The sequence below is a fragment of the Stegodyphus dumicola genome, chromosome 1 (assembly GCF_044657685.1).
Source record: "Stegodyphus dumicola isolate Sdum_Otavi_A_Nest chromosome 1, ASM4465768v1".
In the NCBI taxonomy this organism is placed as follows: domain Eukaryota; kingdom Metazoa; phylum Arthropoda; class Arachnida; order Araneae; family Eresidae; genus Stegodyphus; species Stegodyphus dumicola.
The window spans coordinates 200,780,550-200,800,110 of NC_140768.1; the positions used below are offsets into that span (position 1 = coordinate 200,780,550).

Below are 19,561 nucleotides of genomic sequence, written 5' to 3' on the forward strand. Positions count from 1 at the left end.
ATTGGATTTTGTGTAATTTCAAATTGGAGATGATATATTTCTTTTCATCTAAGAAACTTTAACTTACTTTATCAAAATCAATTTTTCCAAAGTTACACAGCTATATAATTACAGTTCTATACTTATTTTTCAAGCATGATATTTAAAAACACAAAAGAAATAACATATTTCGGTTATTTAAATTTCTGTTCGAAAATAAATGCACATGTTCTACAGATTCCTTTTAAAAATAATTTTAAAAAATAAAATTAGAAAAACATTCACCTTTAACGCACAAAAAATACATGAATCTTCCATGCAAGCATGTCCACAAAGCTCTCTGAAACTTCTACGAAAAATGTCTAAATGCCAGAGAACCTACAAAATATATATAAAAATAAAGAAAATTAATAACTATTTTGGCTTATGATCATATACTTAGGGTTATCATACGTTCCGTATATATGGGACTGTTACCGTATTTCATTACTCAGTCCCGTTTTGCTATTTGTCCCAGCTTGTCTCTAAATCAGTGGTTCCCAAAGTCATTTCTACGGACCCCCAGAGGTCTTTATTACCGCTGAGGGGGGGAGGTCTGTGGGAAATTAAAATTAATTCTGGGCACTAAAAGAATGTTAAGATTAGAGTTCCAGAATGTCTTAATCTGGTTCTATATACACATTATGTTTATCCATGTGATCAGAACAAAATAAGATAAATTAAGCTTTTCTTACATAAAAAGGCAAAAATTTCAAAATCTAAATTTCAAAGCTTCTACCTTGAAACCTTGGTGTTCGTTGAATTTTTAAGAAAAAGTATTATGAATTTACTTTAAAACATAAAAAGAACTTGCCAAAATGAAACCTTTGTCAACATCTTTGATCTGTATGCCAGTATGAAGGAACCTTTGAACAGACAGTGTGGGTTTACCACTTCTGATACTCTTTCCTAAGATAGCAATAGTCAAGGAAATCTGTTTAGTTAAATGTCAACTGAATAATAAAACATCATTCCGATTTCGTCGTAGAAACCTTCAGATATGTATCTTCTTTTCTCAGAATTCCATCAGGCTCACTACAATTCACCTTTTAAAATACTGCTTTTGATAATTCGTCCAGTACATCACAACTTTACACTATATAAGTAAATCAGTTGCAATTCGGGGGCAGGGGGTTGGAAGTTATAAAGACTATCTGTCCCCTTAGGTAGGCAGAAAGCATTCTGCATCCTCTTGTCAATCAGATGAATTGTTTTAATGAGTGGCGTGGAGCCACGACGGCATTTAAACAGATGAACTCTAATCTAGATGGTGAAAGCAGATTACATGGGACTACCGTCCATAAATCGGTGAAACTGAAAACACAAAAGATAGGATCGGATAATCGTTTTGTCTTCCAAAACAAAATTTCGGGCACCGGATGTCGTCGTCGGTGGAGCGTGCCGAATTAAAGACGCTGCAGATACGTTTAAGAAACATTTAACCTGATCTCGATGCGGTTCGGCGGGCAAAAGCCCTTTTTGGGACTTGCAAACAATGCGTCGTGTGGCTGACACGCGACTCACACGTGTGCTCACTTTTTTGTATGATTCAATAAAACTTCCAGTCACGTAAAAAGCATTTTGGCACAGAGGACCTTGCATCTTTTAGTATAACATCCGGCGTTTGATTATAAATGAAACCCTACATAGAGGGCTTAGAAAATATATATACTTGAAAAATATATTTGTGTTTCAAAACCCTAGTAATTTTTGTTTGCATCTAAATATTCCCAGCTGGTAACACTTAACAGGTAAGCTATTAAGGTGGGAAACTTAAAGCTCTGTGTGGTAAATCCAAGGGGAAAGGACCCTCCAAATAGCGGATATTCTTATCTTTATGCAGTTCGTATTATCACCGCAGAATGGATAACAAATTCTCTCCTCCAAATACACTTCATTGAAGGGATTTATCTCAACAAGTGGGATTAATATACCAATGGAGACTAGCCATTATGGGAAAAGAGAAGAGTGGGTTCATCGCACGGCGGGGAGTACCACAGGGCCACCTGACTGGGAATGACGGTAAACAGATGGCCTCCCCCTCAATGTGAAAAGCAAAGGAGTCAAATTCCACGTTTTTTTCTTTCACTCCTAAAAGAATGTAGACTCCAGCGAGTTAAGTGATAAGTCACTTTCCGTTGAAAGGGATGTGAGGGTATGGGGATTGGTGTTGATATGCTTCGCTGCAAACCGATCCATAAAACAAAATAGCAGCGCCACAGAAACAAAGTATTTTATGTTATTTCACTTTATTTTTTTAACTTCATAGAAAAGCAAAAGTAAGGCTAGTTGATTTTTCCAAAAAAGCTAAAACTCAGAATTGAGATTCTTAAAACTGAACATTTACGTAGCTTCAATAATTTCATATATTTCCGAAGAGCACAAAATTATGTGGAGGGAAAATCACCACTCGAAAGACTTGAAATGGTCAGTCCAACACATCTACGACGACTTATTTCATTGTATTTCGCAAGTAATAAAATCAGCAAAAATTTTGTAGCTGGAAGCCTACGTACGTAGACCAGGTTAACCGAAATCAACCATTACGTATATACATACATACGAGGGCCATCCAGGAAGTAGATTACGTTTCCGTCTGTGTCCGCTAGGGGCGGGGCTAGCGCGGCCATCTTGGGGTCAGAGCGTTGCGCAGCTCAGTCTGCATCTAGCCGTGCTAGTGAGAGGTTCGTGCTGTGCTCCGTTCAGATACTGTGACGGTTTGAAATGTCTGCGTTAATTGAAAATCCCGCGAGCTGCGAGGTGCGCTCAGTAATAAGGTTTCTGACTGCAAAAAACTGTAAACCGATAGAAATCTATCGGCAGCTTCGTGAAGTGTATGGGGACAACATTATCACTGAAGGTGGAGTGCGTCAGTGGGTCATAAGATTTCAAAATGGCCGAACCAATGTTCACGACGAAGATCGAAGTGGGAGACCCAGCATAGTGACCGCCGAACTTCTCGAAAAAGTCGATGCTAAAGTCCGTGAAAATCGAAATTTCACAATAACGGAACTTTCTTTGAGTTTTCCACAAATTTCGCGAAGTTTGTCCCGACCTGGCACCGAGCGACTTCCACCTATTCCCAGCAATGAAGAAGTGGCTGGCTATGCAGCGTTTTGATGACGACGCACAGCTGCAAGAAGAGGTAACGAAGTGGTTGAAGGCGCAGGCGGCCGAATTTTTCGACGAAGGAATTTCCAAGCTCGTACATCGCTACGATAAATGCCTTAATTTGTATGGTGACTATGTAGCAAAGTAGTATTTGAGTGTGGCTTTCATCTGTATATAATAAAATTTGTTTCCTATACTTTGTTTATTTTTTTATTCCAAAACGTAATCTACTTTCTGGATAGCCCTCGTATTACTGTATTCTTTAAATATATATGAAATAAGGAAAATCACCTAAAACATAAGAAACATTGTAGGGTTTATATTTATTTTAACTAACATTTATTTTAAGTTTAAACTATCTTTCCTGTCAAGCCTTACTTTCTCCTGGAACTGCCAATGCCAGAATATGTAAATTTGAGTAGAACGCGCAAGCATTCAAATTATCAGCGGAAGTATTCTGATTTAAATAGGAAGGAAACAAGTTCGGTGTGAGATTTTCTTACTTAGCGAGCGCGGAGGTAGTTAGCGAGAATTGAAGAACCCCGCGTTGCGGCCTATGTGCTTGGCGGGAAGTAGTGGTAATCGTTCCAGTGAGCTTCAAGTCTGCTGAATTAGCAGCGGTATTGTAAAACGCGGCGAGTTAGTTATTTTAGAGAGCCTCGTAGTTAGAATCTTGTCTTTATTTTCTTTTCAGGTTATTATTTTTATTTGACTGCCAAGTTGGCACAGTCTGTAAGCGTCAAGAGGACGCAATTGTAATTTATTACGTTGAATAAAAAGGGACTTAAACCCTTCACAAGGCTCTATCTTTATACAAGTTTTCACAGTCACCTCTTGGTTGCGTGCAAGTTGGAGGCGCGCAACGTTATATTGGCGCCCGAACAATTATCGAACTGAAATGGCCGAAAACTGGATGGAAGCCGCTGGACAACACCAAGAAATGACAACGCAGTTAGAAGGATTTGGATACCTGGTCCAGACTTTGAGAGCAGCAATCAAGCCAAACGTCTATTTCGACGGAAAAAATTCGGTGGCGGTATTTCTCGAAGGTCTAGAAAACCACTTTCAGCTCTACCCTGTGCCTGAAAGACAAAAAGTTGCCATCGCCACATCAGCACTAAGAGGACAGGCCACGCTATGGTGGAAAATATAGGCAAATTTCTTCTAGGTGAATTTGGAAGCCCGACGTATACATTTGAAAATTTCAAAAAATCGTTAGTAAAGGCCTTCCCCATAGTGAAAGACCGCGCACGGCTGGAAGCCGAAATATATAGTTCTATCAACGGGATACAGCACAATTGACGGACTTTATTTTACGAAAAATCAAGCTAACGGATATGCTGTATGGTAAGAAACCCGATGCGGAGATAATTGAAATAATATTACCAAGGTTGTTACCCGCTGTCCAAGACTACTTTGAAATTAGAAACCCAAGCACATTGCAGGAACTTTTCGAATTGGCGGTGAAGTTTCAAAATCGCAGAATAGCGGAAAAAGCGAGAGGGGAAACATATTCTCAACATACCCGAAGGAAGGAGGAAACCAGAAATGGAAATCGCTCATATGGGGAAAAGAACTAACTCAGAAGACACAGATTGAAAGGAAAGCTTTAAACGACTAGAGGGGCCTGTGAAAGGGAGGGTCCAGACCCCGGAAGTTTTAGAAAAACCCTCAAATAGACATTTAAACACGGTCATCGCGAAAAACTCACAGCTACCAATTATACAAGTCCTGGTTGGCGATGTACCAGTAGAAGCCCTCATCGATACAGGAGCAGAAGGAAATTTCATGAGTGAAAAGTTCTTCAAAAAGAATTTTTATAGGATACGACTATTTAAAACCAGAAATTCGGAAATTATAGCGGCGCAAGGAAAAACATGTCACTGCATCGGGAAATTATCATTAAACTTACAGGTAAAAGAGGAAAATCTCAAAGTATTAATTTTTGTGATGAAACACCTGCAACACTCTCTTATTTTAGGTATGGACTTTCTAAGGGCCGCGAGGGCCAAATTAAATTTTCAAGATAGTTCCGTGGTGTTGGAGATGGACCAGAGGGTGGTGGAACCTGTGGAGACACCTGAAGTGGACCTTAGCCATCTGAATGACCAGGAAAGTAAAGCAATACAGCAAGTGGTGAGTAATTTTTCTCATTTGTTTTCAGAAAAACCAGGAAACTGTCAAATCGTGACTTATAAGATTCAATTAAATGCCGAAAAACCTTGTAGGACTAAACCGTATCGTTATGATAAACAAAAAGACCTAATCATCGAAGAACATATTCAGGAGATGTTAAAGAATAAAATAATAACGCCCATAAATAGTGAGTACGCGAGTCCAGTCGTACTATGTAGGAAAAAGAACGAGTTTCCTCCTTCGGATAAAAGGGCTTGGAGGTTTGCTATTGATTACAGAAAACTAAATAGCATTACTAAATTTCCAGTTTACCCTTTGCCGGTTATAGACGAGATCATTAGACAGATCAAATCGACAAGATATATGTCTACTTTGGACTTAACGTCTGGCTACTATCAAATAGCTATGAGACCCGAAGATATACACAAAGCCGCGTTTATAACAAAATCGGGCACTTATGCATTTTTACGCATGCCCTTTGGGTTGTGTGGGGCCCCATCAACATTCCAGAGAGCTATGGACATTGTTCTAAAGCCTGTCCTAGGAAAATCAACTTTAATTTATCTAGATGATATAATTATAACGAGTAGTACGTTGGAACAACAGATTAATGACCTCGAACAAGTTTTTAAATTATTAAAAGAGGCCGGTCTTACAATTAACGCCTCAAAATGCAAGTTCGCAACTAAAGAACTTAAATATCTCGGTTATAAAATTTCGCAAAAGGGTATAGAAACGCAAGATTCAAAAATAAAAGCTATTAAGAATTTCCCACCGCCCAACACCGCCAAGAAACTTTCGTCTTTCCTTGGATTATATTCTTACTATCGATCTTTCATAAAAGATTTCGCTAATATTGTTGAACCACTCTTAGTAATCAAAAGAAAAAAGAGTAAATTTACGTGGACAGCGGAAGCTAACACAGCTTTTGAAAGATTAAAAGAAGCGCTTATTAATGCCCCTGTTTTAAAATTCCCTGAGGGGGACGAAAGCCTGGAAATTGCAGCAGATGCGTCAGACTATGCGGTCGGTGCGGTTCTTATGCAAAATAACCATCCGCTGGCATTTTTTAGTAAAACATTGAATCAGACACAAAGGAATTATACAGCTACAGAAAGAGAAACATTAGCCGTATTAATGTCTGTACACAGATTTCGAGTTTATTTCGGCAAATCGCCAGTAACAGTCTTTTCGGATCATGCGGCTGTTGGTAGACTTTACTCGGGAAAAAACCTAACGCCCAGGTTAATAAGATGGGCTTTAAAACTCCAAGAATATAATATCACAATAAAATATAAACCGGGTAAGGAAAACAATGTAGCTGACGCACTTTCTCGTATAAAACTGGACGACGAAGGAAATGAACTTAAATGCGCTGTGTTGACTTCAAAAATTTTAGATTCTAGAGATACGGTTATTACTGAACTGAAAGCTGATCCTGAATTTGGAAATATCTATGCTTATTTGAAAGACCCCGAAAGCTTTGAGCATACAGATATCGATGCGATAAGAAATAGAGCAAAAAACTATGAAATAATAGATAATTTATTATTCTATACGAAAACAACAAACGAAAATCTTGAGTATAAGCCAGTCATCCCAGCGTCGCTTCGATTAAGCATTTTGAAGGAGTTGCACGAAGAAAAAACAGCGGGCCACCTCGGGGTCAGAAAGACTATAAAAAGGGTACGCGAGGCGGTATATTTCCCGCAATTATACAAAATAGTAACGGCGTATGTCAGGTCCTGCAATCAATGTCAGTTAATAAATGATATTAATTACAGCCCGGCCGGGTAATTAAATAGCATTCGCGCTACATTTCCGAATGAAATTTTAGGCATAGATCTTCTTGGTCCCTTCCCCCAGAGCGAGTTAAATAAAAATCGTTTTCTTTTAGTAATAGTAGATCATTTTTCAAAATGGATAGAAATTGTTCCACTTAAACGCGCGTCAGCCAAAACAGTCGCAGATGCATTCTTACACAGATGCATTTTAAAATACGGTGCACCGATAAAAGTCATTAGCGATAACGGAAAACAATTCATTAGTCAAATATTCGAAAACATATGCAATGGACTTGGCATACGCCATATCAAAATGGTTCCGTATAGACCACAGGCTAACATAGCAGAAAGAGTTAATAAAAACATAGTAAAAATAATTCGCAGTTACGTGAGCACACATCACAAGCGCTGGGATGGCTACATAAATGAATTAGCTTATGCTTTAAGAACGGCACATCATGATACTACGGGAAAAACTCCAGCAGAATTATTTTTATGCAGAAAGTTAATTACGCCTTTAGATAAATTATTCTTTGTGCAACAAAGAGAGCAGGAGTTTAAACAACAAGATGTGCAAAAGTTGATTGATCAGGCGCTTAAAACCTCGGATACGGCAAGAAATAGGCAGAAACTTTATTATGATAGAAAACGCCGCGAAGCAGATTTTAAAGTTGGGGATAAAGTATTGAAGCGGAAATTTTCTTTATCAAGTGCCCCAGACAATTTTATGGCAAAGCTAGCTCCAAAGTTTGAAGACCCCTATGTAATTCAGGAAATCAAAGGGGTAGTATTATATCTTAAGAACGACAGAGGGGAAATCTGTAAAGCAAGTCCCGACCAGGTGAAAAAATACTATAATCCCAATGATTTTGAAATCCTTAAAAGTTTCTTGCAGGACTCAAGTCTAAACGAAGTAGAAGAATCAGAGACTACAACAACTATTCCACCACCCAAGAAACAGAGAACTGAAGTGAGACCTAGCACTTCTACAACCCGGACGTCGGTATCAAAAAGAAAAAATGATTTTCAAACTCCGGCGTTAAAGAAAAACAAAAATACAGATGAACCGGGTAAAGAAACCGTGGTAAAGAGAAAAACACCACCTACAAAGGATGGCAGGAGAAATTACACATCAAGGAGAACGCGCACACGGCCACAGAGTCAGGTGCCAGCAAGGCCGCCGTTCCGGAAACTGAAACGCCAGCAGGAGGCACAAAAATACGAGGAACAGAAGAAATTCAAGAGGGACTCCAGACCGGAGGACGTCAAGACCAGCCGTCTCAGGCAGAAACGCAAAGGCCAACTACCAGACGATTACTCCGTCAAGAGGCCAGCATGTAGAGGACGCAAAAGAAAAAGCAACGCGGACGACACTCGGAGATCAATAAGGAGAAGATTGACATCCATGAAACCTCTAACTTGGGATCAATTTTGCCAAAAACGGATGACGGAGTTTCAAGCATCGAAAACTCAAAGATAAGTTAAAACCTTCTATAATTTTTTTTTTTATCTTTTGTTCCGAAATGTTATGCATAAGTACGAAGTTCTATGTTTTGACGAAAGTCAATATGTCTCGGTTGAGACTTAGTTTTGTTTTACTTTATTTAGCTAAGGCAAAATTATTATTTTCTTTAAGTGTAAAAGCTAAAAACAAGCATTTTCTGTTGGTCGAAAGACTAATTCTGTTATGTTAAAGCCAAAATTTGGCCGGAGATAAAAATAACTTCGTATTCTTGTATGTACTAATAAGAATTTTAGTTTCAGTGCCGCCAGCTTGGCGAAGAATGAGTAAAGTAAAAATTTATTTTCTCTTATTCATTTTATGGTAAATTGTAAAAATCATATGTATTAAAATTTTGTAAATATACGTAAATACTTGCATGTTATGTAAAAGTAGAATTTAGTCTAGAAGCATAAAATTGTAGATGCTAAAAGTGAATGCTTAAAAGCAATGAAGTCAAAATTCAAGTATTAAACTGTAAAGTCATGCTTTAGAGCGGAAGCCTGCATGTTTAAAGATGAATGAGGGGGAAGTTAGAATGAATGTGTTTTGTAGGGTTCTCCACCTACATTTGAATTTTTAAGAATATTAAAGTAGCTCATTGAGTTGTAGAATGTCGAGTAAGGTGTGTCTATTTGGTCGTTGAATTCCAACAAATCATGGTGGTTAGGGGAAGTGTTGTAAGACTAAAACACGAATATTCCCGTTTGACACCACACACGGTGGAGAGCCAGGGTAAAGTTAAATTAATGCTTGAAAAATTGAATGAATGTGAAGTAAGCAATAACTAAGAAAAACGAATCGTTTGAAAACAAAAATTTATTGTGTCAAGAAAGTGTAAATTATAATGTATGTAGAAAGATACTGATACTTATTCCTTCCAGATGCTGGAAGGAAAGACCAAGATTGATTGATGAAGTCCAGGAAAAGTGGCTGTAAGAAGAGAGCTTTATAAGATCAACAGAATTTTAGGATATAATTGTTACATAAGATTTTGTTGTGTAAACGAGGTTCTCGCCAGTTAGTTCAGAATTAGAGAAACTTACAACAGGTCGTTTGTAGGACCTGCTTCCAAGTTTTCCAAATTCTGGCAGCGGCAAATGTAGGGTTTATATTTATTTTAACTAACATTTATTTTAAGTTTAAACTATCTTTCCTGTCAAGCCTTACTTTCCCCTGGAACTGCCAATGCCAGAATATGTAAATTTGAGTAGAACGCGCAAGCATTCAAATTATCAGCGGAAGTATTCTGATTTAAATAGGAAGGAAACAAGTTCGGTGTGAGATTTTCTTACTTAGCGAGCGCGGAGGTAGTTAGCGAGAATTGAAGAACCCCGCGTTGCGGCCTAGGTGCTTGGCGGGAAGTAGTGGTAATCGTTCCAGTGAGCTTCAAGCAAAGAATCTCTAAGGAGAAGAAGTAAAGGTTCCCCGATGCAAATGTGGCTCCGTCAGACCGAAGAGACACATTATGTATATCCCTGAAGCTTACTTTAAAGGGGCAGACCATCCCAAATCTATCCACCCTCCGTACCTCACTGCGCATGTGCGAAATAACATCAGGAGGCAACAAAGCAGCATGCCGTCGGCCATATTAGCAATCTTTTACCACGTTGTTCGAAAAGGTTCTTTGTTGTAGTCAGAGGTACTTGGTTTTAGTTATGTGAAATTCTTTTAAAGACTTTTTAAATGTAATGCTGTAAATGTAATGCTCTTGGTTTTCACAATGGTCATTCCAAATAATTGTCTAAAAGTTTTCATGGTAATTTGTTTTTTAAAGTTGTTGTCGGATAATTATAATGTATTTCAGTGTTTTCAATTTATTTAGGGGTGCCTTTAATTGTCTTTAATTATTTTTTGTTTCAGTTAGTTAATGCAAATTTTGCTTTTAAAATTTCACTGTAAAATTTTAACTATGGCTTCATAAAAATTTATTACGTTTTGTATGGCATGTGAAGTTTACAGAAGAAAAGAATTAAATTTATTTCATTTAAATTTTGTCTTCGTATGGCTTGCTGTTTAAATTGAAAGTAAAAATTGGACAGGATTTCTATAATTCGCCCAAAATTCCAACTAACATCCTTTTGCTCATAAAACTCCAGAAATATATGAAAATAAAATATTTTGAGTTATTTCAAAGTAAAAAATTTACTATCTCCTCGAACTGCGCTGTTTAAATTCTACCCCGCGCTGGTGTTTCACTGCATAGCCGTGGCTCTTCGGTACAGCGGCGCAAAGGCGAAACAGGTTTACATTGCGTCTATGGAAGCTTTCATTCTTCTCCTTAGAGATTCTTTGCTTCAAGTCTGCTGAATTAGCAGCGGTATTGTAAAACGCGGTGAGTTAGTTATTTTAGAGAGCCTCGTAGTTAGAATCTTGTCTTTACTTTCTTTTCAGGTTATTATTTTTATTTGACTGCCAAGTTGGCACAGTCTGTAAGCGTCAAGAGGACGCAATTGTAATTTATTACGTTTAATAAAAAGGGACTTAAACCCTTCACAAGGCTCTATCTTTTATACAAGTTTTCACAGTCACCTCTTGGTTGCGTGCAAGTTGGAGGCGCGCAACGTTATAACATAACCACACACTGGACTACGTAAAGAAGACAAGATTTAGATCAATAATTGAAGAACCTTAGAAACGGATTCTCCCCCCCCCCTAAAAAAATGCCGAAGCCTCTAACAAACTGGCGATTTTGGCTATTTCTCTTTCCAAACTTTGGCCCACTAGCGGCCACTAAATATTCCGGGTTCGAGTCTCGGCAAACGGGCTGGCTACATGACAGATTTCGTGATTTTTTTTCCTATGTAAGTGGATACGAGTCAGTTTTCCTACAATGTCTCAACGAAAGCATTACTTCCCACAGACAGATAACGGTCGAGTTGCTTTCCCTTAATCAATTACCTTTATATAATTTAACTACACCAATTTTACGCAGCAATATTGAGAAAGTGGAATCCGAGGGTCTCATATCCCTCCTTCCGAGCAGCACCTCTTCAAAGAATTTTCCAATCGACCATTTCGAGATATTGCAATCACAAATCTTATCTTAAGTTGGAATCTCTGCACAATGGCACAAAGTATCCTTTGCTGCCCATATAATCGAGGTAGAAGCCTTTCTTACCAGCATCAGCCGGACATGCAAAAGTAAGTCAAAACATTAAGCTCGTTTTTCAAGAAGAATGACCTCGTAGATTAGCAGCTTTAGCATGATGCAAATGGAAATTCGATTTTTCCCAAAGTGTCAAAACTTTAAGCACCTTTTTGGTCTAAGACCAATTTCGAGATCTGTATTATGATGCCCAAACTATTTTTTCATCTTTGGCGCGATGTCAACAGCGTGATTTCATACATACTACGCTAAGACACAAACAACCAATCTTAAATGTGAAAGGAGGAATTATTTAAGATTATAACTGTTTCTGACAGCGTTAAAATCAGATACACATTACAGAAAATCTTTTTCATATGATCATCCTCAAAAGGGATTTTCGTTCTGTTGCGCTGAGAAAAAAATACTTTTTAACATACACCACTTTAGTGATCACTTCAGGCCATCAGATTTCCAAAACATCAGAAATTATCCTAGAAATGTACAATTAAATCTTCCTCGATTAAAACGTATTAATGTATAATTGCTGACAATGTACATTTTGATCACAATGGTAAGTTTAATGACAATAAAAAAGGTTACCGCCTTTTTGCAAAATGTACTAACAAAGTAGTACTAATATCGTCGAAAGTGCCGATACTTTTGCTTTATCCTCGAAATAAACAAACAAATAAAGAAAGAAAGAAAAAGCCTTTACAAGAATACTGTATCTAAGTTCTTATATACATCTTAATCTGGCTCGACGCGACATCAGAGAAACAACATCTGCGCAGCATTTACCAGAGAAGTGTATTAAGCATATAAAAAAATAAGCTCAAAAGAAAGATATTCAGTAACGAGATGTACAGTATAACAAATTTAATGCCGCAAATGTACATAGAAATTATCAACCAGATATGTTATAAATTAAACGTATTTTATATCGTTGCACTTGTAAAAATTATTAAAAAATAAAAACGGGAATTATTTTGAAGTATGTTTATTTTTTAATCGCATAGTAATTTAATCGATGTATAGTTTTATTTAAAAGATAAATAAAAGATCTCAGCTATGTCGGAAAGCAACACTACGGGAAGTGGCAGTTTGCTAGAACGTGTAGACGGTAAATTGACGATCTTGTGCTTTTTGGAAGGGCCTTAGATAAAAGCTATAGTGGTAAAACTTTACAAACGGCTAAAAAAAAACTGGGATTGCTATAGAAGTCTCAATTAAAATTCCTAATGTTAAAAATGTTTGAGCTTTTGTATCTGGAAATGGGACGTCTAAAAATAAAGGTCTGCGCGGAAGACCCTATATTTTATGCAGGGGTTTCGTGACATCTGAAAGTTAATCCAAGGGTTTCTTCTCAACAGGAGGGAAAATGAAAAATTGCTGTATGAGGCTGAAAACTTTCCCCTCAGCAGGGAGGACAAAGCAACCAACTTGCAATAACATTGCCACTTTGCTCACGAACTCTGGAGACGGGAACAGAAAATTCATGAATGGCAAATAATAATTATGTTTACAAATTAATCTACGCCGCGGGCTACTCTGAGAACAATCTCTTGAAAAGGACAAGAAGAATGGATGCGGGGAAATTGGGAAGTCAAGTAAGTGGAGGGAGCGGCGAGTCAGTCGGTCAACCGTATCCGCTGTAATGACACCCGTTTCCGGCGCAAGATACAGAGACAACATTTATGAAGAAAATGAAAATAAAATGGGCAGACGTTTTGTAGTTAGTTATCTATCTGCAATCGTCTGACAGGGTTAAAAAGTAGAGAAAATAAAGTAAAATCGGGGTTATCGTCATTATCTTCCATTGATTCGTCAATTTTTCGAGTTGTAGGCATTTCGTAGTTACCCGAACTCTTATATTTTAGGATAAGTATCATGAAATAAAAAAGCAGGCGAATATTTATTTTATCTTGCAGTAATTCTGAGCTCGACCTCCCCCGAGTTTTCTTTCAGAACTTCCTTAAAATAACAGTACCGTTAGCTATGGCCAGAGAATATTACATTGTTACCTGCTTGTTTTTAGGCATATCAGTGACCAGTACAGAAGATGCAATACAAACTGAATAGACATTGTTATTATAATTCGTGTTAGTTAGATAAGGTTAGATTTCTTGAATAAGGCACAACACATGCGGGAAGTGATGCCTTCGTGGAGGACAATGTATACAGAAGTTTTTCCAAACATAAGGGATAATGCTAAGACATGAATTAATTCCATCTACTTACTTAGCATGCTAATTTCATAATTTTCATCCATATTGCAAGTCTTTATGAGCTTCTCTATGCATTATTCAGAAAATGTTTCTTTTACTGAAGATACATTGTAACCAAAAATTAATATACAGGATAACTGCTAATTCATGGTACAAACTTTGAGGGTTGGTACAGAACACTGTAACAATCACATTTTGTAAATTAATTTTAATTATTTTTTAATTTTAAATTAATCCCATTTTGTAAATTAATTTCCACTTGTAAACGAGAATATGAAAATAAAACATTCCCTATCATTTTTTCTTTCCTGTGTTTGTGCTTCGACGCTTCACTTTTGACCATACATTCCTATCCAAAATGTGATTGTTAACAATGTCCTGTACCAGCCCTCAAAGTTTGTACCATGAACTAGCAGTCACACTGTATATATATATATATATATATATAATTTTTGCAAAGCAAACTTTATTTATTTTTTATTGTTTATACTTAATTCCTCTCTCTCTTTTTCAATTTCAAATCGATTTATACCAAAAATATTAATTATTGGATCGGAGTTATTGACAGGAGTTATATTTATTTGCAGCACAGTTTTTCTTATTCTTCTTTTCCCCAGATAAAATATAGAAAAATTCTCTAGTATAATAATTTTAATTTATTTAAAAGTCATGATTACACATGTAAAATTTACGATTATTCAAGTATATAATAATGCTGTTACAATAGATTTCATGTTAAGCCTTTATTATTATTATTATTATTATTTTACCTTTATGTTGTTTAACTAGAAACTTTACATATTTAGCCTCACCCAAAATAATTTTTAGGGGCTATTTGCTACTTGTATCATCTATTAGCGTCTATAAGAGTGGCTGTCCATCGTTATTTTGCTCCTTTCATCATTGCTACCCCCTCCTTTCCCACCCTCGAAAAATACATATATACAAATATATTTACATAAATATAGATTATTTTTTTATGTGTTTTACAAATTAAACTACAAAAAGTATACAAAATATTGATTCAAACCAAATCTTCAAAAAAAAAATAGGTAACTTAAAAAAAAAAAAAAATCTCTGGAAGGTTTCACATTTTAAATTACGTCCAAAGTGTCTTTTTTTTTTTTTTTTTTTAAGTCCAAAGGGGCTTTGTCCCTGAAGGACTATTGTTTTCGTTTTGCGATTTTGCGTCGGACTCATAAACGTCGATTCACTTTTCAAACTGTTGCCACAAAATGTTAGAGTCCTGCATTATATTTGAAGAAATTAAATAATGAAAAATCTGCATAAATGATTGTCTATTTCTCGCATTGTGATAAAACAATGGTACATAGAGCCATCGAATTTTTAATGACGAAATCCTACTGCGAATATGGGCATCTGAAATCCCAAATTTGGAATCTGTTTTATTATAGATTTTATATTTTGTAAAACTTTAACGAATTTTTGATTTACAAACTCAATGCTTTAAAAGCGAGAAATGGCAACGTTATATAGAAAAAAAAAAATACTTTTATCTCCAGCTCGCGAGACTGTGTATATCGGAAATTCTAAAGATATGCTTAATTTAACATTATTTTGCGATATTGCTCTTGAACTGAATTTTATGGTTTAAGTGCAAAGAACATGATATTTAATAAATAAAGGTAACACTCAAAACGTTAAAAAAACGCCCCTTTGGACGTAATTTAAAATCTGAAACATTTCAGATTTTTTTTTTTTTTTTAACATTTTGTGTGTTACCTTACCTTTATTTATTAAATATCACGTTCTTCGCCCTTAAACCATAAAATTCAGTTCAAGAGCAATATCGCAAAATAATTTTAAATTGAGCACGTCTTTAGAATTTCGTCTCTCTCTCGCGCTGGAGATAAAAATGTTTTTTCTGTACAACGTTGCCATTGCTCGCTTTGAAATCCTTGAGTTTGTTTATCAAAAATTCGTTAAAGTTTTATAAAATATGAAATCGATAATAAAACAAATTCCAAATTTCCAATTTGGCCTTCTAGATGCCCATATTCGCAGGAGGATTACGTTATTCAAAACTGGATGGCTGTAGATACCGTTGTTTTATCACAATGTGAGAAACATACATATATTTATGGAGATTCTTCATGACTTAATTCCTTTAAATATAATACAGAGCGATAATATTTGGTGGCAACAATCTGAATAGTGAAACAAGGCTTGCAGTGAATCAATTCAAAATGCCAAAACGAAATTAATAGTCCTTCTGGGCAATTGCCCCTTTGGACTAATAAAACTAGTTTTTTTTATATTTATCAGCTAAAACTACATCCTTAACAGCTAAAGGTTGACTGTATTCCCCTCCCGAAACGGTTGAGAAGACCCGGTCTACAGCTTACTCTTCGATTTGCATTATCTTTGTATTATCTCAACGATTTACCATTACATTAAGGTATAAAAATTCTATTTAGCCGTCTTTTTGTCTTTTACTTACTTTGGCTATTATCTGGCCTCCAAAAACAAAACTGAACGGTCCCCCCCCAGCTCTTTGGACGGTGAAAACTTGGCTACATGTCTTCTTTGGACAACGTGAAGCGTACTGTGGTGTCTGAGGGAGAGAAAACTCTTTCTTTCGTTTGACGAAGTCATACATTTCGGCGTGCAAATGGATCATTTTCCTTTCTTTTTCGTGCAGTTGTGCAATACTGACCGGAAGTCTGTTATAACATAAGAATGGAATATCCAGTCCTCACCTCAGTGTTGAGGTATCACCGGAGCCATAGGCTAAATATATTTAATGATCCAGCAGTAGCTAAAAATTTTTTACTAACAATTTTAAGATTTTTTAAACCTAGCATAAATTTTGAAGTCCGCTAACTAGAAGATGTGTTGGCCTCGCCAACATCTTTATTGAAAATTAAATACAAAATTACAATGATCAATTTATACATCAAAGAAAGTTATAATGAGTACATAGTACAACAAAGAGAATATAGATACAATAATAACATAAAATCAGAGTACAATTATTATAATTCAAGACATTTTAGGAGAATACAATTTGTGGAAATAGAGATAACATTTGAAAGAAATTACATTAGAATATTAAACATAGATTACGTTTTCATTAGAGTATAAATATTCCATAAGTTTAGATAATTGAATTCGACCTTTTCCCAATAACATTAGTTTACATAGTAGGTCGAAATTTAAAGTTTGCGGAAATAGTTCTTGTCTTTTGCTGTCCAAACTCGGGCAGTCTAAAATCATGTGAAGTGCATCTGCTGTATCTAAGCCGCAAGGACAGCGACTTGGTGTATTTTTGATCTTGAATCTGTTAAAGTAACAGGGAAAGACTCGAAACATTTTGTAGACAACTACCATCGTATATTTGAAAGGAATATTCTAGCTAAAACTTGATTAAACTAATACAAAATTTTCAATGGGTTAAGAAAAAAAGGGAAAAGTGTTGCATTAAACTTGGAATTCTCTTTCACTACAAGTTTTACAATAAAATTTACTATAAAATTACTCAGCCGAAATTAAATTAACGTGCAGTCTGAACACCGTACTGATAACATGCAAGGCGATGTGAAACACCATACTGGAAATCCTGTCAGAAGGGGCAACGTTTTTTGTAGGTGCGCATCAGTAATTCGCGTCTTTGTCTTTGATTTCACAAACTTTCATGCTTTAAAAAAGTTGCTCGCATTTATACGTTCTTGCAAACTGCGTCATTGTTTTCAGGCTTTCGCTTTGGAAACTCGTCACGCAGCAAAAAACAGTTAGCGGGTCAAACTCAAAGATATTTGGAAAAGTCGTTGAGGGCCGTGTGTTGCAGTTAATAAAAGTATTCTCTAGTAATTTGTCTTTATTTTATTTTTTAGTACCTTATCGATTTTTAATCTCACTGATAAAATTTATAATATTACCAACTGATAATTTTATGTGCCTTATTATAATCAATAAATGATGTTCCTAACTCCACATATTACGTACCTCCAAAAACTGTGAATAAATAAAATTGCATTTTTGTATTTTCCTGCAATAAAACTATTGTAATACCCTAAGAATAGCAACGTTGCAATTTGAATTTCCGCGTTGAGAAGACACAGCAACTTGTACACTTCCAGTATATTCGGAAGCTTCATCTTAGCTGGCGACATTAGTAGACCGGTTTTTAATTGATAAATGGCAGAAATGTCGACGATGCCTCGCCGATGTAAGGGTCACCGACACCTGGCTTGCCTCTGATAATGTCATCATTAAAGATGAGTTATCCATTGCAGCTGGAGGCTCTTTTGTCTTATCCCTGAACGCTGCAAAATTGAACTGCACAGTTGCTAACACATCTAAAAATCATATACAGCCTGGATCTTCAAATCAGCCTTACTAAGAATCATATATAGACTCGATCTTCAAATGATCTTTGCCACGCTATGAATTTCTCATTGCAAACTACAAATTTTTGATGGTATGCACCATTTTAGGTAGAACTAAGTACATCGCAAGTAAGATTTCAAAACAACGGTATCACGGAAGGGACGCCATACTTTATATATACTACAAGATAAAATCATCAGTAAAGAGCTAGAAATTTTAATTTATATATTTATACCGAAGATATGTAGGACGATGACGGATGTCAAGATGAAAATTTTCGTATACATTGTGTGAATTACGAAGCGTGGCACCAGATAAATGACCTTCCCGAAAAACGAAATCCAAATTTGCTTTCAAAGAAAATTTTAATTTGATTAGAATTCAAATTCATAACAGTTGCATATGGAGCTGTTGTTGTTGGTAATTAATGCTCACTTGTCTGACCTACTATAGTCACCCCCAAATCCCGCGAAATTCCTCTTGGCAAGGAGCGCAAGAATACGCCTGTCATTGGCAACAGCCTTGAGCACCTCTTGAGATCCGCTCCCAATTTTGATGGACCGCGGGGATAGGTCCGAGGGTCTCCCATCTCTCTTCCCTTACCAACAGCCCTTCGAGAGGACTTCCGGCTCGTTGCATATTTAGAGTGCTCCCATACCGCACGGACACTATACACTTACAAACATCCAAGCCTTCCTTCTCCAGGATTCGAACCTGGGCCCTTGGGCGCGGCAGTTTGCGACGCTAACCGCTATACCATCTGAGCGGCGGATATGGAGCAGATCATTAACATTAAAATATCTGATAGGGAGACCACATGACTTCCTTGTACGGCTATTAAATTAAAACACATTTTTTGCTGCACTTCATTTAGTTTCATTAGAGATATATTTCTTATTCAATCAATTCGGTTCTCACTTCAGGGCATTGCAAAAACACATAAAAACTTAAAACATCTTCATTAAAAATTGAAAATACAGGAAAACCTAAAACACCAAATACAGTTAAAAATATTTTTAAAAAAATTACAATTCGAGTTCCCTATGCACAAAAAAAAAAAAAAAAAAAAAAAAAAAAAAAGGCGCCAGCTAGCGGAAAATACAAAATTTTAAAGTTAACGTTTGCTCATACTGACACTGAAGTTGGTGCACCAACTAACTTAATTCACTACGCTACTAAGAGTTTCAAATGTAAACGAATGGTTGGTCGGGTATGAAATGTTGCTTTTAATTTTGCCTTTTATTTTGTTTGTATATATATAAACACACGTTTGGTGCAGCCGATTGCAACGAAGAAGGGAGGTGCACAATTAGATGTTATAGTAGTCCTATATACTAAATTTCAA

At 36.3% G+C, this 19,561-nt stretch overlaps 1 protein-coding gene across 3 annotated transcripts in view; it reads right to left on the reverse strand.

Moving 5' to 3' along the window:
• Positions 1-19,561, reverse strand: part of LOC118187793 (uncharacterized) — a 200,817-nt gene that overhangs the window by 41,603 nt on the left and 139,653 nt on the right. For all 3 annotated transcript variants that reach the window (XM_085824749.1, XM_035358068.2, XM_035358069.2), the window contains exon 3: positions 265-357. In XM_085824749.1, the coding sequence (XP_085680875.1) occupies positions 265-357 (93 nt within the window). The remainder of the gene's footprint in view (positions 1-264; positions 358-19,561) is intronic.